We start from the raw sequence: 27,161 nt of genomic DNA, 5'->3' as shown, positions 1-27,161 counted from the left end.
TTGCCTTGTATCGATGCCCTTATTTGTTACAGATTTGATTCACACCACCAGTGAACTGGTGTTCAAATAAATGGAATGACTACAAATATGCACTAAATAAGTATAAACATACATTTATTTACCTATTCTCTCCAAAACCGCCAATCAAACCTTTCCCATTTCAATTATGAAGTAGTGTACAGTACATTGCAGATGTTTGCATTTGAATTCCAAATACTAAAGTATAGTATAGCATTTGTCATAAACCATGTCTGATTTAAAAAATAAAAAGAAAGATTGTTTTAATCATCAATTTAAATACTTGTCTGTTGGCAAATTCAGTTAATTCCCTTTAACTCAAAGTTGCATTGAATACACTGTATTATCATGTAGAGAGTCCATCCCAGACGTAGCATCTGATTACACATACAATACATACAGGATGAGAACACATCAACCATGATAAATATGTCCTCAAAACCTTTTCTTACAGTGAATGTTAATAGGATGGATGCAATCAAAAAGGAACTCATTGCTCTTGAGGTACAATACAGGATAAAGGACAAACTAGTGGGGCATAATACTTTACTGGCATGGTCAATTTATCACCTTTGTTTAGATGTTTACCAGGCCTACCCGAGTAAAAGTTTCAATTTACTCAAATGTACTTAAAAAAATATATATATTTGTGAAGATTGGTACATTACTGCAGTTATAAAGTGTCATGAATATCCCAGTATCCTTTTAGTGAATTAGTGAATTAATGTTTCAATCTCCACATGAACATAAAAATGTACAATGGTGTAACCTTTTTATCTCACGCAAATATAGTAGTTTTACCTTCTCTTTAAGAAACATAGTGTTCTAGAACTTCTAACCATCTGCTTTAACCATCCAGTGGGCTCTGGAATGCCTACATCCCTTTCCTAGGCAGCGATTGGTGGAGAGGTAACAGACGTTTTAACCCTGCAGCCAAAAGGGGCCACTGTTGCCGATAAACCAGCGCCCTCCCTGGGGACCCCAACAAATAAATAAAGGAGCCGGGCTTTCTATTCTGTTCGGGCACTGGGAGGACCTGCTGAATTGCCTTCAGTTCAGCAACTTCTTCACTCAATCATACAGTACCAGTCAAAAGTTTGAACACACCTACTCATTACAGGGTTTTTCTTTATTTTTACTATATTCTACATTGTATAATAATAGTGAAGACATAACTATGAAATGACATATGGAATCATGCAGTTACCAAAAAAGTGTTAAACAAATCAAAATATAATCTATATTTGAGATTCTTCAAAGTAGCCACCCTTTGCCTTGACAGATTTGCACACTCTTGGCATTCTCTCAACCAGCTTCACGAGGTAGTCAGCTGGAATGCATTTCAATTAACAGGTGTGCCTTGTTAAGTTAATTTGTGGAATTTCTTTCCTTAATCCAGTTGAGCCAATCAGTTGTCTTGTGACAAGGTAGGGGGTATACAGATGATAGCCCTATTTGACAAAAGACCAAGTCCATAGTATGGCAAGAACAGTTCAAATAAGCAAAGAGAAAGGACAGTCCCATCATTACTTTAAGACACAAAGGTCTGTCAATCTGGAAAATGTCAAGAACTTTGAAAGTTTCTTCAAGTGCAGTCGCAAAAACCATAAAGCGCTATGATGAAACTGGCTCTCATGAGGACCGCCACAAGAAAGGAAGACCCAGAGTTACCTCTGCTGCAGAGGATAAGTTCATTAGAGTTACCAGCCTCAGAAATTGGAGTACAAATAAATTCTTCACAGAGTTCAAGTAAAAGACACATTTCAACTGTTCAGAGGAGACTATGTAAATCAGGCCTTCATGGTCAAATTGCTGCAAAGAAACCACTACTAAAGGACACCAATAAGAAGAGATTTGCTTGGGCCAAGAAACACGAGCAATGGACATTAGACCGGTGGAAATCTGTGCTTTGGTCTGATGAGTAATTGTGAAACGCAGAGTAGGTGATCGGATGATTATTTCCCACCGATGGTGTTTTTCCCACCGTGAAGCATGGAGGAGGAGGTGTGATGCTGTGGGGGTGCTTTGCTGGTGACACTGTCTGTGATTTATTTAGAATTCAAGGCACACTTAACCAGCATGGTTACTACAGCATTCTGCAGCAATACGCCATCCCATCTGGTTTCCGCTTAGTAGAACTGTCTTTTTTTACAACCGGACAATGACCCAACACACCTCCAGGCTGTGCAAGGGCTATTTGACCAAGAAGGAGAGTGATGGGGGGCTGCATCAGATGACCTGGCCTCCACAATCAACCAAATTGAGATGGTTTGGGATGAGTTGGACCGCAGAGTGAAATTTGGGAACTCCTTCAAGACTGTTGGAAAAGCATTCCAGGTGAAACTGGTTGAGAGAATGCCAAGAGTGTGCAGAGTTGTCATCAAGGCAAAGGGTGGCTACTTTGAAGAATATACAATATATTTGGATTTGTTTAACCCTTTTTTTGGTAACTACATGATTCCTTGTGTTATTTCTTAGTTTTAATGTCTTCACTATTATTCTACAATGTAGAAAATAGTCCAAATAAAGAAAAATCCTTTAATGAGTAGATGTGTCCAAACTTTTGACTGGTTCTGTATATACACAGCAGTGATGCAAAATATATGATTCACTACAACGACACATGAACATTTTAATTTGTTAGAGGGTTGCTGTGTAAAACTGGTGAGCTGTCACTTGGGGCTCTATTCAATCCGTATCGCAGAAGTTCAGCGTTACAGCGTGATTGAAATTTAAAGGCAATGTTCCGTATTAGTGGAGACTGTATAACGGTAAACACTGCATATGTTGGCTCAATCAGAAATGACCTTAACATTTATATTGCGCCATCTGTAACGCTTCACCGGTACAGATTAAATAGAGCCATAGATCTGGACTGAGCAATTACTGTTTGACACGTCCTCCTGTGAAATAGTGAAATCTTTGGTCAACTAAACTTCTGTGTAGGAGAGTATTAAATAGAGCCCTCATGATGCGTAATTGGGGATGATTTAAGAGCAAGCTTGGGCAACTTCATACTACAAGTAGTTAATTAGATCATAAATATTGTGGATTTTAAAGCATAAAGAAGCTTATTAAAATGTGTACAGTCTATACATTATGCAAAACAAACAGAATCTTGCTCTGCTTTAATGTTATCCAAGAGAGCCATGGTAGTCAAGAGTCTCATCACAGATGTGGTAGCAGTCCTTAGTTGTAAGAAAGATAACTCCCACACACAATATTACCTCTGCACGTTGTTTATTCTATCAACGTTTCGGCCAAAGACCTTTTTCAAGACCTTAACCCATTCAGGTGAATGGCAGCGGCAAACTGCTTCCCATGAAACACAACAAAAACCCAGACAGGAACTTTTACTGGAGGGGATTCTGGTTACAGACCATAAAGTGGTTCCATATTCTTCGGTTTGGTGTTCTGTCTATCATCTCGCCTCACCAGAGCTCCTCCACTCATAGCCCTGTTAAACGTGTCCTTCAAATCCATCCTCCACGAACCATTCAGTTTCCCGTATTGCCCATTGGCAATCTCCTCACATGCCAAAAACAAGTTGGGCTTTCACTTCCTTTCTTTGCGGTCTTTCAGTTTTTCAGTCTGTATTTTCAGCACTCATATTATAGTGTCCAGTCAATGTCCACCCAGAGTCAGGTTCTAGGCTGTCCTCTCCACTGTGGGTCAGTGTGTTTGGCCCAGGGACTGAGGGCCTGCTCTGGTGCTGTGTCAGGCCCCCTAGAGGTCTGAGGCCTGAGGAGGGGGCTAGCTGAGTGCCCTGTATTGTGACTGTCTGTGGGCCACTCGTGTGCAGGAGGAACAGCAGGTTGTCTTGTAGTAGTCGTACACACAGAGACGTGCCTGGACCACCACATTGCAGTTGAAATACTTGTCTCGACAGTTCTCGTCTGAAAAACAATCATAATCATAATATCAGTGATTTTAAGTTTTAGAAATCTTTAAGTATTTTCACAAGTTTTCTGTATGGAATAAGATTTTCATTAATGTTGAACCATTTTAGACTAAATTCCCCTCTAACCCTCATTAAAACTGTCTGGCAGTAGTTAGGACCAGACCAGCCATCATTAACCAATCCAACTGTATGACATTCCAGCGGAGGTGCCTTGGCCCCAGATCCATGTTTACTACACAGTAGTAACTGACCTATGTGTGGCACGCAGGGCTCTGGGTTGCACTCCTCTCTCTCCACTGGTTTCAGCTCCTCCTCACAGCCCTCACTGGAAAGCATGTCATCAGACAGACAGCGCACCTCCCTCACACGGAAGCCCCCCTCACACGTCTTAGAACACTGCAGGGACAGGGACAGAGAATACAGTTCAAACCTCATTCTCACTTTCTTCAATTACGCTTTCAAGAGAGTGTATTTCACAACTCCACATAAAAGCGTGTGTGTGTGTTTTTTCTTGTGAGTGTGGGCATGTGCTTGTACAGTTACTCACAGCGCTCCAGTCTGTGTGGTACCACATGGCCCCACAGGGCTTGAGGTGGCAGCTCTGCTGATTAAGAGGCTTGTCTAGAGAAGAACATTCGTAGGGCGGCATTACATTGAACCCCTCGTCAGTCTTCATCAGACACACCACTGCCCTCTGCTGGCTGCCCGAGCCACACTCCGTTGAACACTGGGAGAAGGAGAAAATACAATAGGTAATACTACACATGGGCATGACATGAGACATCTGAACTGTTTCAACATGTTTTGTTTTTTTAAAGAAAAAGGCATCACTGGCTCAGTTGATTGGGCGACCTGAGTTATAGAAGGTACCCCTTACTTAGAGGGATGGTTTCCTGGACAGAGATTAAGCCTTGTCCTGAACTAAATATCTACAGTGCCTTGCGAAAGTATTCGGCCCCCTTGAACTTTGCGACCTTTTGCTACATTTCAGGCTTCAAACATAAAGATATAAAACTGTATTTTTTTGTGAAGAATCAACAACAAGTGGGACACAATCATGAAGTGGAACAACATTTATTGGATATTTCAAACTTTTTTAACAAACAAAAACTGAAAAATTGGGCGTGCAAAATTATTCAGCCCCTTTACTTTCAGTGCAGCAAACTCTCTCCAGAAGTTCAGTGAGGATCTCTGAATGATCCAATGTTGACCTAAATGACTAATGATGATAAATACAATCCACCTGTGTGTAATCAAGTCTCCGTATAAATGCACCTGCACTGTGATAGTCTCAGAGGTCCGTTAAAAGCGCAGAGAGCATCATGAAGAACAAGGAACACACCAGGCAGGTCCGAGATACTGTTGTGAAGAAGTTTAAAGCCGGATTTGGATACAAAAAGATTTCCCAAGCTTTAAACATCCCAAGGAGCGCCGTGCAAGTGATAATATTGAAATGGAAGGAGTATCAGACCACTGCAAATCTACCAAGACCTGGCAGTCCCTCTAAACTTTCAGCTCATACAAGGAGAAGACTGACCAGAGATGCAGCCAAGAGGCCCATGATCACTCTGGATGAACTGCAGAGATCTACAGCTGAGGTGGGAGACTCTGTCCATAGGACAACAATCAGTCGTATATTGCACAAATCTGGCCTTTATGGAAAAGTGGCAAGAAGAAAGCCATTTCTTAAAGATATCCATAAAAAGTGTTGTTTAAAGTTTGCCACAAGCCACCTGGGAGACACACCAAACATGTGGAAGAAGGTGCTCTGGTCAGATGAAACCAAAATTGAACTTTTTGGCAACAATGCAAAACGTTATGTTTGGCGTAAAAGCAACACAGCTCATCACCCTGAACACACCATCCCCACTGTCAAACATGGTGGTGGCAGCATCATGGTTTGGGCCTGCTTTTCTTCAGCAGGGACAGGGAAGATGGTTAAAATTGATGGGAAGATGGATGGAGCCAAATACAGGACCATTCTGGAAGAAAACCTGATGGAGTCTGCAAAAGACCTGAGACTGGGACGGAGATTTGTCTTCCAACAAGACAATGATCCAAAACATAAAGCAAAATCTACAATGGAATGCTTCAAAAATAAACATATCCAGGTGTTAGAATGGCCAAGTCAAAGTCCAGACCTGAATCTAATCGAGAATCTGTGGAAAGAACTGAAAACTGCTGTTCACAAATGCTCTCCATCCAACCTCACTGAGCTCGAGCTGTTTTGCAAGGACGAATGGGAAAAAATGTCAGTCTCTCGATGTGCAAAACTGATAGAGACATACCCCAAGCGACTTACAGCTGTAATCGCAGCAAAAGGTGGCGCTACAAAGTATTAACTTAAAGGGGCTGAATAATTTTGCACGCCCAATTTTTCAGTTTTTGATTTGTTAAAAAAGTGTTAAATATCCAATAAATGTCGTTCCACTTCATGATTGTGTCCCACTTGTTGTTGATTCTTCACAAAAAAATACAGTTTTATATCTTTATGTTTGAAGCCTGAAATGTGGCAAAAGGTCGCAAAGTTCAAGGGGGCCGAATACTTTCGCAAGGCACTGTACTTCAAGTGGAAATAATGGACAATGGATTTGTAACATTTAAGACTTCCTCTTTCTGTCCTGGGGTAAGAAATGTTTTTTTGGGGGTGGGGATAGGTAATACAACCCTGACATGAGACATCAGCAAAAATGTAAGTAATGAGCAGGAGACATCTGTAAAATCTGCAGCAAATCCTCATCCTAATCTTTTCCCAGATGTGTCCCTACAAGCCCAGTTTGACCCGGCGTTGTCCTGTCTTACCTGACTCCAGGGGGCTGTAAACCACTCGATGCGACTCTCACAGGGGCCGTGATTACAGACCTGAGAGTCAGTGGGGCGCTCATGGCCACACCCTTCCAGAGGCAAGCTGCTAATGTGATTGGTCAGGCACAGAACACCACGGGTCCGGATGCCCATCCCACACTCAGCAGAACACTGCAGAGAGCAAAGACATGGTAAGTGACAATACAAACAGTTGACCTATGCCTTGATTCAATCCGATCAGAGGTAGATCTGTGTATAGCGCACTTTCAAAGGTAATTTCCAATTGAGCCGGCATATGCAGCGTTTACTGTGAATGGGGAACATTGCCTTTAAAAGGTGCAAAGCTGACAAAGAGCTATCTGATTGGATCCCGGCCCTAGTATCACCATCGTTTTTAACACTAGTATCAAGTCAATTTGTCTTCAATTATAATCTTGCATCTACAATACTGTAGTAGATGCAATCAAACAATTACTACAGTATTAGGTTAGAAAAGTGTTAGACGGTGATCTTGAGAGTCCATGTCCTCAGTCCTACACATACATACCTTATTCCCCCAATCAGTGAAGAACCAACTTTTAGCACAGGGCCCCATGTCACAGTTCTCATTGTCACTGGGTCGCAGCTTCATGTTGCACTCCTCGTCCGACACAAAGTCTCCCACGTTGCTGACACAGTGCACCTCCCTGGTCCTCTGGCCCACGCCACAGGGAACAGAGCACTGGGGAAACACAGGAGGGACAGTAAAAATACTATAGGGGTAGTTTTCAGGTCATCTCACACTGTTAACATGGGTCAGTTCTCTCTGATGAATGTAACCTGTTGTCTGTGAAAACAACTGGGAAAATGCTCCATAGAATACTTGCTTGGGTTTAATTTATGATAAGGAATGTTAGAAACTTTAGAGGAATGATAACATTTATCTAATTGGGGTTCATGTACTTTCTGATACATTCTTTTAATACAGTATGTTAAATCTTGTCTGAGTACTCTGAATTGAGCCTGCCTCAGATGGGTGGGGTATGTTTACACTTTTAAGACTATTCTAATAGTTCCATGTGCCGAGCAAGTTAAAGTATTTGAAACAAATACTATTTGAAGCATATTGATTGACAGCTGTCACTCACGGCGCTCCACTCGGTTCGTATCTGCCACTCGCTGCAGATTTTCAGCTGGCAGGTGCTGGTGGTCTCGGGCTGCTCCAGGTGGCGGCAGCGGCTGGTGTGGACGTTAAGGGTCCGGTTGGAATACACCTGCCTACACAAGACCTGGCGGTGCTGCATACCCAGGCCACATGTCTTACTGCACTCCGACCACTCACCAATGTCCCAACTGCACAGTAGGACACACAAGGCCCCATGTTCAGAGGGACACAATAGCTATGTGGTCCCAACATAGCTAATAAAACATGTGGTCAATTGTCCAATTAGATTCTAATTATGATCTAATTATTAAACTATAAATTTAACGGGTAAGGAACTTTTCATGAAAATTATAGGAAATCTGGGTCTTCTGACTTTTGCTAAAGCTCTGTGTATGTATTGAACCAGTGTGTGTAGTATATAATGTGTGGTTGAGACAGAGGGGTCTCTCACAAGGCAGGGCAGGACTGAAGGTTGCAGGGCTCCTCCTGTGAACTGGGCCTGGTGCTGCTGTCACACTGGTTCCCTGGTACCTGCTCATGGCTCAGTCTGTGGACACAGCGGAAGATGGTGTACCTGCTACCTGAAAACCAATACACAGAAGAGCGTTAGATGTTCATGCCTCAATACTGCATCTTCACTACTCACTGAGGGAATCTGTTAAACCTAGTTGATCAACTAGTATCAATTAGAGGTTGAGACCTCTTGGGGCTTCAGTTCCGACAAAGATGCATGCCATGTCTTACCTCTGCCACAGGAGGCGCTACACTCTGTTGCCCCAGACAGTTTCCAGTTGTATTCTCTCTGATGTTTGGGTGGCTGGACCGCTGGCACCTGGTTGTTGGGTACCTGGGGAGGGTATTTGCCCCCTCCTGCTGGATCGTACCCCTCCTGGTTGGGGTTGCCCCGGTGGTCAATCCCACTTTGCCCATGCAGAGTATTGCCTGGGAGATCGAACATGGTATTTCAGCCAAAATAAACAGGGGAAAACTCATTGAGATGCAGCGCCATCAGTAGTTGTGACCCCCTCCCTTTGTGGATTAATAGTTCATTTAGGCCATACAGTCCCAGTCAGTTGCATCAGTAACTATGGGGAGCCTCACCTCCAGGTCTGTGGTTGGGGTGCTGTGGAGGGTTGTCAGAGGGAAGGATGAATTCATAGCTCACTCCTGGGTTGGGCTGCTGGTAGATCACCTGAGGACAGAGCAAAAATTATTCAGTAAACAAGTTAATTATAACGTAATGTGCCAGTGTAAACTGACAGAGAAATATGTGCCAATATGAGCTAAATTTGACTGTACATACAAGTTGACTGGTTACATACATAAACATCCAGGATCTCATTGGTTGGCCCTTCAGCCAGGAAGGACTCCCCGGCGGTGCTGGTGACCTCATTGGGTCGTCGGTAGGTGAACATGGTGCCCACCCCCTCATACTTCCCTGGCCGGTCAATGGCCCAGTTCCCATTGATGATGGAGCGACCTGAGCGGCTTTTCAGAGCTGCAGACAGACCATGAGTTGACTGTTAATAAAACACACATTGAAGGAAAACTATATTTTGTTATTTGTTTCATTAGTCCATTCTTGATGTAGTCCCAAAATGTTTTGATTGTCAGCACTCAAGTTTTCATGATATGTAACTTTTCTGTAATGTTTTTCAGATGGCCTGTTGCCCTAACAGGTTTGCTCATTTACAAAATACACTTTTTTTTCCCTGAGGATTTCTGTATTTGGAAAGGTGTGAGCTATTTTCATATTAAATGCTGAACTTCCTGCTTTACAGGAAGTTTGGGGGCACTCAATATGGCCGCCGGTCCCCCACCACAGAACAACAACTTGAAAAAGTGAGCTGTATAATCACCGCAAACTGAATACATTTTGTCACATGTATCTTCAAAGCCTTGTCTTTTGTAAATGAGCAAACCTGTTAGTAAAGAGCTGGCAAAGCTTTATGTTCATTGTGTAGCTGAAACTCTAAACTCTACAGCCACAATGGAGAATTCCATGGTTAGGGCAACAGGCTGTCCGAAAAACATTAGACAAGTGACATTAAGACTACTAAATACACTGCTCAAAAAAATAAAGGGAACACTAAAATAACACATCCTAGATCTGAATGAAATATTCTTATCAAATACTTTTTTCTTTACATAGTTGAATGTGCTGACAACAAAATCACACAAAAATTATCAATGGAAATCCAATTTATCAACCCATGGAGGTCTGGGTTTGGAGTCACACTCAAAATGAAAGTGGAAAACCACACTACAGGCTGATCCAACTTTGATGTCCTTAAAACAAGTCAAAATGAGGCTCAGTCGTGTGTGTGGTCTCCACGTGCCTGTATGACCTCCCTACAACGCCTGGGCATGCTCCTAATGAGGTGGCAGATGGTCTCCTGAGGGATCTCCTCCCAGACCTGGACTAAAGCATCCGCCAACTCCTGGACAGTCTGGATGGAGCGAGACATGATGTCCCAGATGTGCTCAGTTGGATTCAGGTCTGGGGAACGGGCGGGCCAGTCCATAGCATCAATGCCTTCCTCTTGCAGGAACTGCTGACACACTCCAGCCACATGAGGTCTAGCATTGTCTTGCATTAGGAGGAACCCAGGGCACCAGCATATGGTCTCACAAGGGGTCTGAGGATCTCATCTCGGTACCTAATGGCAGTCAGGCTACCTCTGGCGAGCACATGGAGGGCTGTGCGGCCCCCCAAAGAAATGCCACCCCACACCATGACTGACCCACCGCCAAACCGGTCATGCTGGAGGATGTTGCAGGCAGCAGAACGTTCTCCACGGCGTCTCCAGACTGTCACGTCTGTCACATGTGCTCAGTGTGAACCTGCTTTCATCTGTGAAGAGCACAGGGTCCAGTGGCGAATTTGCCAATCTTAGTGTTCTCTGCCAAATGCCAAACGTCCTGCACGGTGTTGAGCTGTAAGCACAACCCCCACCTGTGGACGTCGGGCCCTCATACCACCCTCATGGAGTCTGTTTCTGACCATTTGAGCAGACACATGCACATTTGTGGCCTGCTGGAGGTCATTTTGCAGGGCTCTAGCAGTGCTCCTCCTGCTCCTCCTTGCACAAAGGCGTAGGTAGCGGTCCTGCTGCTGGGTTGTTGCCCTCCTACGGCCTCCTCCACGTCTCCTGATGTACTGGCCTGTCTCCTGGTAGCGCCTCCATGCTCTGGACACTACGCTGACAGACACAGCAAACCTTCTTGCCACAGCTCGCATTGATGTGCCATCCTCGATGAGCTGCACTACCTGAGCCACTTGTGTGGGTTGTAGACTCCGTCTCATGCTACCACTAGAGTGAAAGCACCGCCAGCATTCAAAAGTGACCAAAACATCAGCCAGGAAGCATAGGAACTGAGAAGTGGTCTGTGGTCACCACCTGCAGAACCACTCCTTTATTGGGGGTGTTTTGCTAATTGCCTATAATTTCCACCTTTGTCTATTCCATTTGCACAACAGCATGTGAAATTTATTGTCAATCAGTGTTGCTTCCTAAGTGGACAGTTTGTTTTCACAGAAGTGTGATTGACTTGGAGTTACATTGTGTTGTTTAAGTGTCCCCTTTATTTTTTGAGCAGTGTATAAGAGTGTTTGGACAACTAAAAGCACATATTAGGCATGCAGAAATAAACTAGAACATAAGTCTATTGAGGAGAATGGAGCAAACATCAGGGGATAATGGTAACGATAAGTCGTTCCGTGGAAGAATCCTCGGTCCTGTTTATCCCCAGGATGTTGCATCACAGCACGCTTTTACCCACTGATATATGAACTCTTCCAACAACAACGCCAAGCGACGCAGGAACAGCAGTCACTGAAAGGAGCCATTGTTCACGCATACTCTACATTTCCTGCTTAGGTGCTTACTCACTGAGTAAGTATTGTGTAGGGGTTGAGTGGGGACTCATATTAAAAAAGCAAGGCATAACTTGGCACCCCCAGTTAGTAGTTTTGACTTAAAAAAGTAGTTTCAAAGCAGGTTCCATCGCTGGGCTCAGTGGTGGTGGAGGTTTTCTAGACAGCAGTGAAATTCCTCACCTTAATTAAAAAGGATGGGAAGGCTGGAGGAAAAGGTCCTCTAATGAAAGCTTGTTTATATACTTTCCCCTGAGGGGAGCAGCCAGGCCAGGGGAAGTGGGGGCCAGGCACCCCCTTTCTCTCTCTCTCGCTCTCTGTTTCTCTCTTTCTCACCTTTCTTTCGCTCTCTCTCTCGCTCTCTCTCTCTCTTTCTCCCAGACGCACTGCTATGCTATATGGCATGGTTCTCATTAAACCAATGTCTCCAACAATAAAACACTGACATTCCAGAAGTCATTCCTGAAAATAGACCCACTTCTGTGTCACACTGTTATGCTCCTATAAAGACAAGATCTTATTTATTCAATGAATTACAGCAAAGGGCTTTAAAAATAAAAGATTGTAACCAGAAGTGCACTGTGTGGTTACTTCCTACTGACACAATAGAAATGCTCACATCCAAAATTCCGGAAAAATCCCTCCTGCTCTGTATTTGAGCTGCCTTTTAATTAAATGAATCAAATCAATTTAACAAGCAGCTGTTCCCTGCTGCCTGATACCAGGCTCACAGCACGGATGTAGCAAGACATGACCTAAATGATATAAAAAACAATAGCTACTGCTGTCAGATGTTTTATAACCTGAAGCTTATCTTTAAATTGTGACTTTATTAGTACTGTTAATGTAATATGAAACATAATCTAACGTGGTCGAAGGGAAAACCTCAAATTGTTATTGCATGTGTCATAGCTCATGGTTCTGATTCAGACAGAGATGTAATGGAGCCTTAAGGGGCCAGGGATAAAGAGCTGGTAACTCTGTAGTTAAACAGAGGTGGTTTGGAACCATGCTTGTGTGTTGAGTAAACTTGCCTCAGACATGAAGACTTGCCTCCCAAGCTACCCACTGGGCATATCAACGTTGTTTCCTCATCATTTCAATGAAATTACATTGAAACAACGTGGAATAGATGTTGAATCTGTGACCAGTAGGTAGTGTCTACGTTTTAGCTGGAGCGGGCTAACACAGTCTGACCCGGGTTAAAACACTGGTCAGTCACAGTCCTTCTCACCCAGGTAATTCCTGCTCTTCACCGTCTCGGTGACATTGATCTTGGTGGCTCCTTCTGGGATCTCCACTATCTTGTGGTAGCCCACCTTGTTCAGGCTGTGCTGCTGGAAGAGCCCTGACACCAGCTTACAGGCCATGTTGTCCCCGCCACACACCCCACACTTGTCCATCACCTTGCCTGAGCCCAGGTACTCATCGCAGCCCAGACTCTGTCAGAGAGGGAGAAGGAGGTCAAATGAGGGGACAGAGGACATGTATAGCACGTCACTAATCAACGCCGGTACATAACAAACAGTACACTGTAGGATTTTTGAGGTGAAGCAATGTTCAACTGTTGAGCTACTGAGACATCTGTTTTAACAGGCAACTGTTTTACCACTGAAGTGCATGGAAAAGTAAATAACATGAGCAACCTCATTAATCAAGTAAAGAGGGGAGAATGAGAGATAATAAACCAAAGCCTATCCAGCATATTCATAAACAAACCCATGTTATTTCACCTCTCTAACTCCCTGACCTGCTGCACATAATTAACTACCATAACACAACAACCAATTAGCCTGAGCCAGCTTCATTCCAACAACAGGCATATTCTTGGCACGATGCTAGAGTAGTAACGGCTCACAAAGTTTCAGAGCAAATCCTCAGGGGTGTTAGCTTTCTGTCACATTGGCACTCATAAATTACAGGAAGCCTGGATAAGGTTAGTATAGAACACTCAAATCAGAAGTCGAAAAATCCAGCCAATTCAGACGTAAAAGTAGCTCGCTGTGTCAACAGGTGCTGCAAGCAGGGGCCTGGTTGGGACTGATCCCAGCAGGCCACCGTACATCTGACAACAGTAGCGCCGACAGAGATGGCCGCCTCGCTTCGCGTTCCTAGGAAACTATGCAGTTTTTTGTTTTTTTTACGTGTTATTTCTTACAGTAGTACCCCAGGTCATCTTAGGTTTCATTACATACAGTCGAGAAGAACTACTGAATATAAGATCAGCGTCAACTCACCATCAGTACGACCAAGAATATGTTTTTCGCGAGCGGATCCTGTGTTCTGCTTTACAAACAGGACAACGGAATGGATCCCTTGCAGCGACCCAAAAAAACGACTCCGAAAAAGAGGGAAATGAGGCGGTCTTCTGGTCAGACTCCGGAGACGGGCACACCGTGCACCACTCCCTAGCATTCTTCTTGCGAATGTCCAGTCTCTTGACAACAAGGTTGATGAAATCCGAGCAAGGGTAGCATTCCAGAGGGACATCAGAGACTGTAACGTTCTTCACGGAAACATGGCTCACTGGAGAGACGCTATCTGAAGCGGTGCAGCCAGCTGGTTTCTCCACGCTTCGCGCCGGACAGAAACAAACATCTTTCTGGTAAGAAGAGGGGAGGGGGCGTATGCCTTATGGTTAACGAGACATGGTGTGATGAAAGAAACATACAGGAACTCAAATCCTTCTGTTCACCTGATTTAGAATTCCTCACAATCAAATGTAGACCGCATTATCTACCAAGAGAAATCTCTTCGATTATAATCACAGCCGTATATATCCCCCCCCAAGCAGACACATCGATGGCTCTGAACAAGCTTTATTTAACTCTTTGCAAACTGGAAACTATTTATCCGGAGGCTGCATTCATTGTAGCTGGGGATTTTAACAAGGCTAAACAAGACTCCCTAAATTTTATCAGCATATCGATTGCGCAACCAGGGGTGGAAAAACCTTGGATCATTGTTACTCTAACTTCCGCGACGCATATAAGGCCCTGCCCCGCCCCCCTTTCGGAAAAGCTGACCACGACTCCATTTTGTTGATCCCTGCCTACAGACAGAAACTAAAACAACAGGCTCCCACGCTGAGGTCTGTCCAACGCTGGTCCGACCAAGCTGACTCCACACTCCAAGACTGCTTCCATCACGTGGACTGGGATATGTTTCGTATTGCGTCAGATAACAATATTGACGAATACGCTGATTCGGTGTGCGAGTCCATTAGAACGTGCGTTGAAGATGTCGTTCCCATAGCAACGATTAAAACATTCCCTAACCAGAAACCGTGGATTGATGGCAGCATTCGCGTGAAACTGAAAGCGCGAACCACTGCTTTTAATCAGGGCAAGGTGTCTGGTAACATGACCGAATACAAACAGTGCAGCTACTCCCTCCGCAAGGCTATCAAACAAGCTAAGCGTCAGTACAGAGACAAAGTAGAATCTCAATTCAATGGCTCAGACACAAGAGGCATGTGGCAGGGTCTACAGTCAATCACGGACTACAGGAAGAAATCCAGCCCAGTCACGGACCAGGATGTCTTGCTCCCAGGCAGACTAAATAATTTTTTGCCCGCTTTGAGGACAATACAGTGCCACTGACACGGCCTGCAACGGAAACATGCGGTCTCTCCTTCACTGCAGCCGAGGTGAGTAAGACATTTAAACGTGTTAACCCTCGCAAGGCTGCAGGCCCAGACGGCATCCCCAGCTGCGCCCTCAGAGCATGCGCAGACCAGCTGGCCGGTGTGTTTACGGACATATTCAATCAATCCCTATACCAGTCTGCTGTTCCCACATGCTTCAAGAGGGCCACCATTGTTCCTGTTCCCAAGAAAGCTAAGGTAACTGAGCTAAACGACCACCGCCCCGTAGCACTCACTTCCGTCATCATGAAGTGCTTTGAGAGACTAGTCAAGGACCATATCACCTCCACCCTACCTGACACCCTAGACCCACTCCAATTTGCTTACCGCCCAAATAGGTCCACAGACGATGCAATCTCAACCACACTGCACACTGTCCTAACCCATCTGGACAAGAGGAATACCTATGTGAGAATGCTGTTCATCGACTACAGCTCGGCATTCAACACCATAGTACCCTCCAAGCTCGTCATCAAGCTCGAGACCCTGGGTCTCGACCCCCGCCCTGTGCAACTGGGTACTGGACTTCCTGACGGGCCGCCCCAGGTGGTGAGGGTAGGCAACAACATCTCCTCCCCGCTGATCCTCAACACTGGGGCCCCACAAGGGTGCGTTCTGAGCCCTCTCCTGTACTCCCTGTTCACCCACGACTGCGTGGCCACGCACGCCTCCAACTCAATCATCAAGTTTGCGGACGACACAACAGTGGTAGGCTTGATTACCAACAACGACGAGACGGCCTACAGGGAGGAGGTGAGGGCCCTCGGAGTGTGGTGTCAGGAAAATAACCTCACACTCAACGTCAACAAAACTAAGGAGATGATTGTGGACTTCAGGAAACAGCAGAGGTAACACCCCCCTATCCACATCAATGGAACAGTAGTGGAGAGGGTAGCAAGTTTTAAGTTCCTCGGCATACACATCACAGACAAACTGAATTTGTCCACTCACACAGTCCACTCACCTCAGGAGGCTGAAGAAATTCGGCTTGTCACCAAAAGCACTCACAAACTTCTACAGATGCACAATCGAGAGCATCCTGGCGGGCTGTATCACCGCCTGGTACGGCAACTGCTCCGCCCTCAACCGTAAGGCTCTCCAGAGGGTAGTGAGGTCTGCACAACGCATCACCGGGGGCAAACTACCTGCCCTCCAGGACACCTACACCACCCGATGTTACAGGAAGGCCATAAAGATCATCAAGGACATCAACCACCCGAGCCACTGCCTGTTCACCCCGCTATCATCCAGAAGGCGAGGTCAGTACAGGTGCATCAAAGCTGGGACCGAGAGACTGAAAAACAGCTTCTATCTCAAGGCCATCAGACTGTTAAACAGCCACCACTAACATTGAGTGGCTGCTGTCAACACACAGGCACTGACTCAACTCCAGCCACTTTAATAATGGGAATTGATGGGAAATTATGTAAATATATCACTAGCCACTTTAAACAATGCTACCTTATATAATGTTACTTACCCTACATTATTCATCACATATGCATACGTATATACTGTACTCTATATCATCGACTGCATCCTTATGTAATACATGTATCACTAGCCACTTTAACTATGCCACTTTGTTTACATATTCATCTCATATGTATATACTGTACTCGATACCATCTACTGTATCTTGCCTATGCTGCTCTGTACCATCACTCATTCATATATCCTTATGTACATATTCTTTATCCCCTTACACTGTGTATAAGACAGTCGTTTTGGAATTGTTAGTTAGATTACTTGTTGGTTATTACTGCATTGTCGGAACTAGAAGCACAAGCATTTCGCTACACTCGCATTAACATCTGCTAACCATGTGTATGTGACAAATAAAATTTGATTTGATTTGATTCTATAATTCCAGACCCCTGGGCAGTGGAGAGTAGACACTGGTGTGCCAGGATCAGGATACGCCCTCAGTCCGCCACCACTCGAACCGAAGGAATGACCATTGGTGGAATCAGCAGGGGACAAAAAAAGCTGTTTAGTTTTAATGACACAAAGCTCCTCTGTGATTCGACTGCTGCCAACGTTAGTCTTTAGTCAGTCAGTATCTTTCAGGGAATGTTACGTTATTAAGCAGTCCAGTCAATAATCACCCCCGTTCCTAGACAAAACCCTGTCACAAACAATTTCCTCCCAATCCCAAACCAGGACTAATGGGGATCTTGCCTTGCTAAACCGGCGTATTTTCTCAGACCAACTGTATATATTACGTCCCAACAAAAAATATTACACAACATTTTATGTGTGGTCCTTAAGCACATAACTAGGCTTACATAGAATAAACTCACAAACCAATGAAGAGCAGTCTACAGTGGTAATTAAAAAGGGGTTTGCTGTAGATTCATACTCTCTCAGCAGACTTAGTTCTTCCTGGAGCTGCAGTAAGACAGTCAGCTGCAGGCTGGATGCAGGCTGGGATATGGGGATGGAAGATGGAGATGGTAGCCAGGCCAGGGCTAGGGGTGGACTGAGGAGATTGGGGTAGGCTCAGAAGACAGAAGCCTGGCTCTCGCCCACCCATAGCAGCGAGGTCTGCATCGGGCCAACACTCCACCCAGGCCAAAACAAATACACACCACCTCCTTCTACTGGCTCCCGAGTGGCGCAGTGGTCTAAGACACTACATCTCAATGCAAGAGGCATCACTGCAGTACCTGGTTTGAATCCAGGCCGCATCACATCCGGTCGTGATTGGGAGTCCCATAGGGCGACGCACAATTGGCCCAGTGTCGTCTGGGTAGGCAGTCATTGTAAATTTGAATTTGTTCTTAACTGACTTGCCTAATTAAATAAAGGTTCAATAATAAATTCTACACAGGAAATAAGCAATGAGAGAGGAAATAGCAAACTAATAGCCCTGAGAAATGACCAAACAGGGCAAATGTTATATTTGCCAATGTGGAATTATGGATTAAAACGGCCTATAGGCACTCAAATGTAAGATTGGTACATGATAAAAACTAGATTGTTCCATATGAGTTTACACATTATTATATTTTCATACATCACAGTATGCAAACAATTGGGATACCAAGTGAGTAGTATCTGTCTTCTCAATTTTCACCATAAAACACCCTGACTTTAAGTAACAACATTATCAGATATCATTTCAATGTTTAGCCTTAATCCCAGGAGAAAGAAAACGGTTCCTTCCTTCCCCTCATAAACTACAGCTTGACAAGCTCGGCGAGTAATGGTTGTCTGTGGCCGTTTGCCTGGGAAAAGCTCTGAATCACTATATGTTAACGTGTGAATGGAGAGTCACATAATTTATTACCAGTAATCTGAGTAATCCGTCAATGTATGAAATATCATGTGACTAAGAGGCGTCAGTAGTGTTTTTAGAAAAATTGTGCAATAAGGTTTTCCAAGCCTTTTAATATGGTAAAATGGCTTAGACCTATACAGGAAGCATTGAAGTGTGGGTATTATTTGATATCACTGTACAGTACATCTTTCAAATCATAAACTGTCAAAACAGACTTTGGAGAACAGATGATACCCCATGCAAAACAGTGAAGCCAGCAGTCATTTGTTTCCCAAACCTGAAAATAGTCATCCAGGCTGTCCTTGATATATCAAGTATAAATAGTCCTGCATCACGAATCCATCAAAATGAGGTGTCTCACTGAACCAAGTTTGGAGGGATCCTAGTTTTTCCCTTTCAAGGGGATCCACAGTATTTAAGTGCTCAATTTATTAAGAGACCACATCATTACTTTTTTCTAATCTGCTCTCTGTGGGTGGTTTATAATTATGCTTGGCGCTGGATGACATCCCCTTTCAGTAGGACTATAATGGGCCTTTAAATGTCACTAAAATCCACCTCATCTGGAAATGGTTAGACGTGTCAGGACGGTAGTCAACTACCAGTCAAAGTGAGGAACGTCGGATGAAAACAACATTAGCCTTCCAATAAACCCCAGCAGTACTTTTCCAGATAAAACAGATGTAAGGTCTTGTGCTTTTAGGAATTGGCTTGTCATGATAGGGATAATAATCCCTTGTTGAGTTTAATTGAATTTATGAAATTCTACACAACTGAACCAGCAGACTATTGGTCTCTTTCCATCATACCAGTAACCACTTTATAACAAATGTTTGAGTTTGCATTTACAAGGTTATTAGATACCCTTGAACTACAGTCTCACTATGATGGTAAAGCTATCCCAATTCCAAGCCTGTCCTCAGCTGTGCACAGAGGCGCCTCTTCTCAGAAATCAAGGTTTGGGAGCTTTAAAATAAGTGCCTAATGCACTAATTGAGTGGGTAAAGAAGGAATGAAAAAACAACATTTATTTCATTACAAACATGCACAAACTGTCAATAAACAGTTGCAAAGACACTCCATGTCACTTGATCCTTTTCCCACAGGCTTGGCGCAGGTTACACTTGCCTTGAAATAATGTTTCTTTTAACTGTGTGGGGGGCCTTGGTTTGTGGTTTCCCACAAGGAATGAATATAAAAATGAGTGGTCACAGTGACTTTATGCTGGAGTCAATGGGAATGTTGGAAACATCTTACAGTCCTTAAGTCGACCAGCCCCCATCTTCTTTGACTGTAAAGACTTCGGGCTGGAATCTTCGGGCGGTATTGGAGGTGGAACTACGTTAGAGTTGACAGATCCACAAGCGGCTCCTTGCATTAGCTTATCGTGGCAACGAAATCACCTGATTTTATAATCCGACAAGTCCCATGCAGCCACGTTACAAGTTCAAACTCTCAAATGCGTGATGTTCTATTGTCTACACCTTGATTAGACTGATAGACTATAACCCCCATTCAAATTCATATGAAAACATGCATTAGAAGCCTGCACTTTCTATCGCCGTTTTGAACTTCTAACGTGGTTTGTGACACAAGAGCAGCCACTCACCTATTTGTCAGCTCACACCACAGTTACACCTCCAAAACATCTGCTATGTGTATGACTGCCAACGCCGGTTAACACTAGTTCTGACTGAATCGTGGCCTTCATCCACCCCAAATGAAGTTATAGATGTGGTTGAAAAAGTAATCAGTGGACTGACTGCTAGGGTTTCTCACAGGGACTGGGACCCTGGGTTAAAATGGAGACTGTTTGTGAGTGGATGTTTAGACAGAGAAATCCACTAATGACAAGGAGATTTAAGCTAACGAGTGATTGACATTAACATGTGCAGACAGCTGTACTGTATACCGGTAAGCCTATCAGGGAGCACTATGGCACACAAATACATCCAGATTCATGCAGCTGTTTCAGGAGCCCCATCTACACAAATGATTTATTATCAATCACACACTCTGCATATCAGGGACTCCAGACACTTTTATTCAGTCATTGCTGTAACTGATCCTAGACCATAACTCTTCTGATCTCTGCCATGTCCATGGCTTGAGGTCAGAACGTACTTGGGTCTTGTCAGAGCTTAGACTAGGTGTTCCCACAATATTATACTCTGGGTGCCATGCCAGACCCACCAGCCTGGAAACCACCAGGGATAACTGACTGAAGCTTAACTTCAGCAGGGTCAGGAAGGTAGATCGCTCAATGAGTCCCTGAGAAAGCACCAAGACTACTCACTGAATACATTAATATATTAACACACTTAGACCCTTAACACTATTACAGGGTACATAAACTTTGAGTGCACAAACTTAGATATGTTTCAAGGTTGAAATCTTGCATATTATTTAACATAACATCTAATATTTTAACACCTAACATGTTGTCTCAACATGTTTATCAAATGACAACAAACTAAATGAATGCTGCATTAATGGAATACATATTAATATCAATAACAGGCTCTAGAATTAAGTGTCAGCTAAATGGTTTGGCCTCGCTTCAAAAATGACATTTGATTCAACTTAAATTCTAATGAGAATATCTTCAGATTAAAGGACTTCTCCCTTTATTTTCAAATTATAACACTTCACTTTGACATAAAAGAAACACACACACACCCTGTCGACCAAATTTACGACCAAAGAGTAACAGAGTTTTGTGAACATTATGAAAACATTTTCAACTCTTCACTTGCTGTACAGCCAGCAGAGAGCTCTGCTGGACCGTTGCCATTGCTGTTATCAAGACTTGGCTTGCCATGATACATACGCCAGCTCATCTGGAAATGTAATATTTACATTACTGGGCTTCCAAGCTGAGAATAAGCTGAGAATTCTGGGGCAATGTCATACCAGATAATAATTCACAGTGGAGTTGACCTTACAGCAAGATGGCCACTGAATGGAAAGGACATTATGCTGAAATCTACAGAAAACTCAATGACTGACCACAACCTCAACATGAAAAAGTGGCGATCATTTTAGTGGGGATCATTATCAAAAATGTGACTCATTGCTCTAAAAGAAATTGTAGTAATAAAAAGTAAACTGGGTCATATTGTATATTAGAAGTGCATTTAACCCAACACATCTATGCTGCTGATGTTGTTGAATGGTATTCACAATATAGGTATAAAGTAAATGTGATTATTTAGAAAATAACAAAATGCTCAATTCCATCAGCTTTTAAATTGTTACCAAGGCTAGGACTAATGCAAACCCTGTGAACACTGAATATTGGACCTGCTGAGTTGAAACACTGGCCAGCTTTTAGAATAGGACCATACTGGCATCCTGTATATCATTAGAAAATACAGAGCCACATGTCCCATATAATAGTGTCTGTTTGTGTTTTACCACTGATTCCTATTTCATTTCTCACACAGAATCCAGTATAATGTCATAGTAAGGCATGACAACCCACCCCCTCCGTTCGGTTGGTCGGTCCATGTGAAGTGCATGTGGCCGACCGTTGGCAGGGGCGTAGGCCACAAGCATCTGTCTCCCACATGGTGAGATGCTGTGTTCCTTTCTACCTTCCCTTTAGAGGCTCCTTTATCAGAACAGTGTTGAATGAGGGTGAGGTCGCTAACAACACACACTGCCTTCAACACCGTCAGCACTGGAAACACATCTGCAGCTGTGGTGGAGGTAGGCTACTGTAGTGCTGGGGACTGCTCAGTGATCACAAGGTGAAAGGTGATTTTCACTTGCGTACAGTATAATTAAGTCACTTTGTAAACTACATCCATCAGACATTGAAGGGCAGCTCCCAATGAATAGTGTTATGGTACTGTACAACTTCCAATACCAATTGACATTTCCATATCAGATTGCAGCATTAAAAGGAGATTAGGAAATATAGCCATTCTGGCTGCTATGACAGAAGAGAGGGAAAATTGGCAGCCTTCAACAAAGAACTAGAAAATCTATTTATGTCCTATAACCTTTCCATGCGTGTGAACTTTTTAAAACATTTTGCTTCACAAAATTAAATAGACAAATGGACCATCACAATCCGTCTGTAAATGGAAGACATACTTTCAAGAATCACAGCCTTTTCCTCTGATTTCATCTCTGGAACTTGTATCATGGATGTGTTGGGAAGTCAACCAAGCCAAGGCAATAATCTGAGTTCGTAACCACTAAAAGAAGCACAAACTCTTGGTTTTCTTGGACCAGACAGTGATAACTCATCGGTTCTTTCCCACTACATGGCATTTCCCAACATAAATCATGTGTCAAACCTCGTGTGTATCCAAAACAACCAGGGATAATGACTGAACTGTGGGGATAACTCTTCCCACTGAGAGGAGTAGGGCTATTGGGGTCCTCCATCCATTTTAAAGACACCCTCTAATGTAGCACGTCACATCAGCACAGGATACAATACAGGATCAAGTGGAAATAACATGCTAATAGTATGGCAACAAGCTAAAGTAACTCAAATACTTTTTGTTGCCCCGGATAGGAGTGGGGTCTTCAACAGTGAAGAGTAGAGTGACATATACAGTGGGGCAAAAAAGTATTTAGTCAGCCACCAATTGTGCAAGTTCTCCCACTTAAAAAGATGAGAGAGGCCTGTAATTTTCATCATAGGTATACTTCAACTATGACAGACAAAATGAGAAAAAAAATCCAGAAAATCACATTGTAGCATTTTTAATGAATTTATTTGCAAATTATGGTGGAAAATATGTATTTGGTCAATAACAAAAGTTTATCTCAATGTTATATCCCCTTTGTTGGCAATGACAGAGGTCAAATGTTTTCTGTAAGTCTTCACAAGGTTTTCACACACTGTTGCTGGTATTTTGGCCAATTCCTCCATGCAGATCTCCTCTAGAGCAGTGATGTTTTGGGGCTGTTGCTGGGCAACACGGACTTTCAACTCCCTCCAAAGATTTTCTATGGGGTTGAGATCTGGAGACTGGCTAGGCCACTCCAGGACCTTGAAATGCTTCTTACGAAGCCATTCCTTCGTTGCCCGGGCGGTGTGTTTGGGATCATTGTCATGCTGAAAGACCCAGCCACGTTTCATCTTCAATGCCCTTGCTGATGGAAGGAGGTTTTCACTCAAAATCTCACTATACATGGCCCCATTCATTCTTTCCTTTACACGGATCAGTCGTCCTGGTCCCTTTGCAGAAAAACAGCCCCAAAGCATGATGCTTCCACCCCCCATGCTTCACAGTAGGTATGGTGTTCTTTGGATGCAACTCAGCATTCTTTGTCTTCCAAACACGATGAGTTGAGTTTTTACCAAAAAGTTATATTTTGGTTTCATCTGACCATATGACATTCTCCCAATTTTCTTCTGGATCATCCAAATGCTCTCTAGCAAACTTCAGACGGGCCTGGACATGTACTGGTTTAAGCAGGGGGACACGTCTGGCACTGCAGGATTTGAGTCCCTGGCGGCGTAGTGTGTTACTGATGGTAGGCTTTGTTACTTTGGTCCCAGCTCTCTGCAGGTCATTCACTAGGTCCCCCCGTGTGGTTCTGCGATTTTTGCTCACCGTTCTTGTGATCATTTTGACCCCACGGGGTGAGATCTTGCGTGGAGTCCCAGATCGAGGGAGATTATCAGTGGTCTTGTATGTCTTCCATTTCCTTATAATTGCTCCCACAGTTGATTTCTTCAAACCAAGCTGCTTACCTATTGCAGATTCAGTCTTCCCAGCCTGGTGCAGGTCTACAATTTTGTTTCTGGTGTCCATTGACAGCTCTTTGGTCTTGGCCATAGTGGAGTTTGGAGTGTGACTGTTTGAGGTTGTGGACAGGTGTCTTTTATACTAATAACAAGTTCAAACAGGTGCCATTAATACAGGTAATGAGTGGAGGACAGAGGAGCCTCTTAAAGAAGAAGTTACAGGTCTGTGAGAGCCAGAAATCTTGCTTGTTTGTAGGTGACCAAATACTTATTTTCCACCATAATTTGCAAATAAATTCATTAAAAATCCTACGATGTGATTTTCTGGATTTTTTTCTAATTTTGTCTGTCATAGTGATGAAAATTACAGGCCTCTCTCATCTTTTTAAGTGGGAGAACTTGCACAATTGGAGGCTGACTAAATACTTTTTTGCCCCACTGTAGAGTTATATATACTGGTCATGACTGGGGGATGTTTTCTCAACAGTGAAGAGTAGAGTGATATATGCTGGTTATGACTGGGGGATGTTTTCTCAACAGTGAAGAGTAGAGTCATATATACTGGTCATGCCTGGGGGATGTTTTCTCAACAGTGAAGAGTAGAGTCATATATACTGGTCATGACTGGGGGATGTTTTCTCAACAGTGAAGAGTAGAGTGATATATACTGGTCATGACTGGGGGATGTTTTCTCAACAGTGAAGAGTAGAGTCATATATATTGGTCATGACTGGGGGATGTTTTCTCAACAGTGAAGAGTAGACTGGTCTGGGGATAGTATACTGGTCATGACTGGGGGATGTTTTCTCAACAGTGAAGAGTAGAGTGATATATACTGGTCATGACTGGGGGATGTTTTCTCAACAGTGAAGAGTAGAGTCATATATACTGGTCATGACTGGGGGATGTTCTCAACAGTTAAAAGGCCTCACGTACCCCACAAACCTCTCTCCCAGCCATGAGGCCTTATGTCAAGGGCACAGCAGCCTCATAAATGTCCACTGTTTGTTCCGGAAATAGCTCAAACCGTGTTGATTCACCAGACTTTAAAACGCTGAGGGTTTCCTCTATCAGTATCTGTTTGTAGAGGATCTGTGTTGGGAACATAATTAATGGATATTTTTAAAAAGTGCCTAAATACAGGGTAAAGGACACACCTACATGTTTACATGTGGAAATGAAAGGTGCCCTATAGTGAGAGTATTATAGAGGGAACACGTAATCCTATACAATCATTCTCTAAGACACCAATCTCAACTCCTGCCAAATGACCAACTGCAGCTTCGCCTGACATCACACATTTTTACAGAGATGTTTAGCAGAAGACAAAGCAAACCGGTTGCATGGACTCCATTCATTCACACGTAACATTTTGGTCACAATTACTTTCATCAAGGCATATGACCTTGATGAACAGATCAAACCAGGATTCTGTACACACTAGAATGAGATATTCTATTTCATGACTGTACATCACCTGTCTGCAGCAGTATCACAGTGATGTCACAGCCATGTAGTCAATCATCTACACACATACATGGAGCTGTGCCAATCTATGCCCTATTACAAGCCAGACATCCCCCTTTAGAGTCCACAGTTATACTAAGTGCAACTTCGAAGGACACTGTCCTTTATAACTATATAACAGCCTGCCTTATATGTGTTACAGAGTCAACAGCACAGACTGCCAAAGCTGCTTAACAGTGAAAACAGTCACACAGTAAATACCTAATCTGATCCCTACTTCCTCCTCATGATCTATAGTCTGCAGTCACAGCCAAGGCATGAACTAACTTAGAATTAAACCTATCTATTAGAATCAGACTATCAACTTATTGTTCAGCAGCTCGAGAATTACTTAAGAAGAGCACCGTCTAAACAGGCTAATTACATTCATAATACAGATTTATACAGGTCATAGTTTTAGAGGGAGTGCCTCTTATGTCTGTTTGGGAGGTGTAAAGGTGCTGGGACTGGGAGCGATGAGTAGCCAGTCCCAGACGGTCAGTCTCAGCCCAACCTGTGGAAAAGCAGAGAGAGGGTCCATAGTAAGACCATGGTATGGTTTAAGTCTTACCTGTGACCACGGGTTCCCCTTGGCAGTCACCAACATGTGGAGGAGGCAGACAAGCAGCAGAAGAGCCAGACCTGATAGCATTCTCTCATGTGGCCAAGAACTATTGACCAGCAGCTCTCAGTCATGCATTCAGACAGGTCCAGTAGAAAACAGTAGCTGCTCCTGGCTGTTTCGCCTTGCCCCTGTAGTGCAGTGAACGCCAAAACCACTACTCTGCTGATCTGTATGCACAGCCTTGTAAACTGAGCTGGAGGAGGCGCAGCTGGGGAGGCTGGGGCATTTAAGAGGAAAAGTTAGGGGCGAGAGAGAGAGAGATAGAGAGAGGGTGCGCGAGAGAGAGGGGGCGAGAGAGAGAGCGCAAGAGAGGACATGAGAGAGAGAGAGAGAGAGAGAGAGAGAGAGATATGGGAAGAATGAAGATTAGTGGAGAGATGTTGAAATGAAAAAGGAAATATTTGGGAAGGGGAGAGGAAGAGTATTTATTGTTTATGAATGGTGGAACAAGAAGCCTCCTACTGTGTAGTCAACAATGGACAGGTGTTGGTGAGACAACTCAACTGGATACCTTTGCTGAGCCTTATTTAATAGGACTTGATGGAATACCATTGCAATGTAATCTAGACCACTGACAATGGTACACAGCAGACAGCCAAAGAAAAGTAACATAACAGCCCAAAACACTTTGTGGTCAAGTGGA

The 27,161-nt window shown here is 43.7% G+C and overlaps 1 protein-coding gene across 1 annotated transcript; it reads right to left on the bottom strand.

The window, feature by feature from the left end:
* Window positions 1-88: 88 nt before the first annotated feature.
* adamtsl7 (ADAMTS-like 7) lies at window positions 89-26,696 on the bottom strand. The gene is made up of 12 exons (XM_029639560.2): window positions 26,465-26,696; window positions 12,980-13,187; window positions 9,191-9,366; window positions 8,970-9,060; window positions 8,613-8,810; window positions 8,320-8,449; window positions 7,852-8,056; window positions 7,272-7,445; window positions 6,722-6,895; window positions 4,467-4,646; window positions 4,171-4,315; window positions 89-3,914 (listed from the first exon to the last, which is right to left on the bottom strand). Exons 1-12 carry the CDS (start codon window positions 26,543-26,545, stop codon window positions 3,772-3,774), a joined length of 1,905 nt encoding a protein of 634 aa, XP_029495420.1. The 5' UTR covers window positions 26,546-26,696; the 3' UTR covers window positions 89-3,771.
* Between the last annotated feature and the right edge of the window lie 465 nt (window positions 26,697-27,161).

Source organism: Oncorhynchus nerka, linkage group LG27 (assembly GCF_034236695.1).
Source record: "Oncorhynchus nerka isolate Pitt River linkage group LG27, Oner_Uvic_2.0, whole genome shotgun sequence".
Classification (NCBI taxonomy): Eukaryota; Metazoa; Chordata; class Actinopteri; order Salmoniformes; family Salmonidae; genus Oncorhynchus; species Oncorhynchus nerka.
The sequence above is the reverse complement of the archived record's forward strand: the minus strand, read 5'-3'. Positions and strand labels throughout refer to the sequence as shown.

Coding starts and splice junctions, on each gene's coding strand:
- adamtsl7 (XM_029639560.2), bottom strand. CDS start 26,545: ATGCTATCAGGTCTGGCTCTTCTGCTGCTTGTCTGCCTCCTCCACATG. Junction 9,061..9,190: donor ATGAGATCCTGGATGTTTAT/GTATGTAACCAG, acceptor CTCTGTCCTCAG/GTGATCTACCAGCAGCCCAA. Junction 6,896..7,271: donor TCACTGATTGGGGGAATAAG/GTATGTATGTGT, acceptor TGCTCTCTGCAG/TGTTCTGCTGAGTGTGGGAT.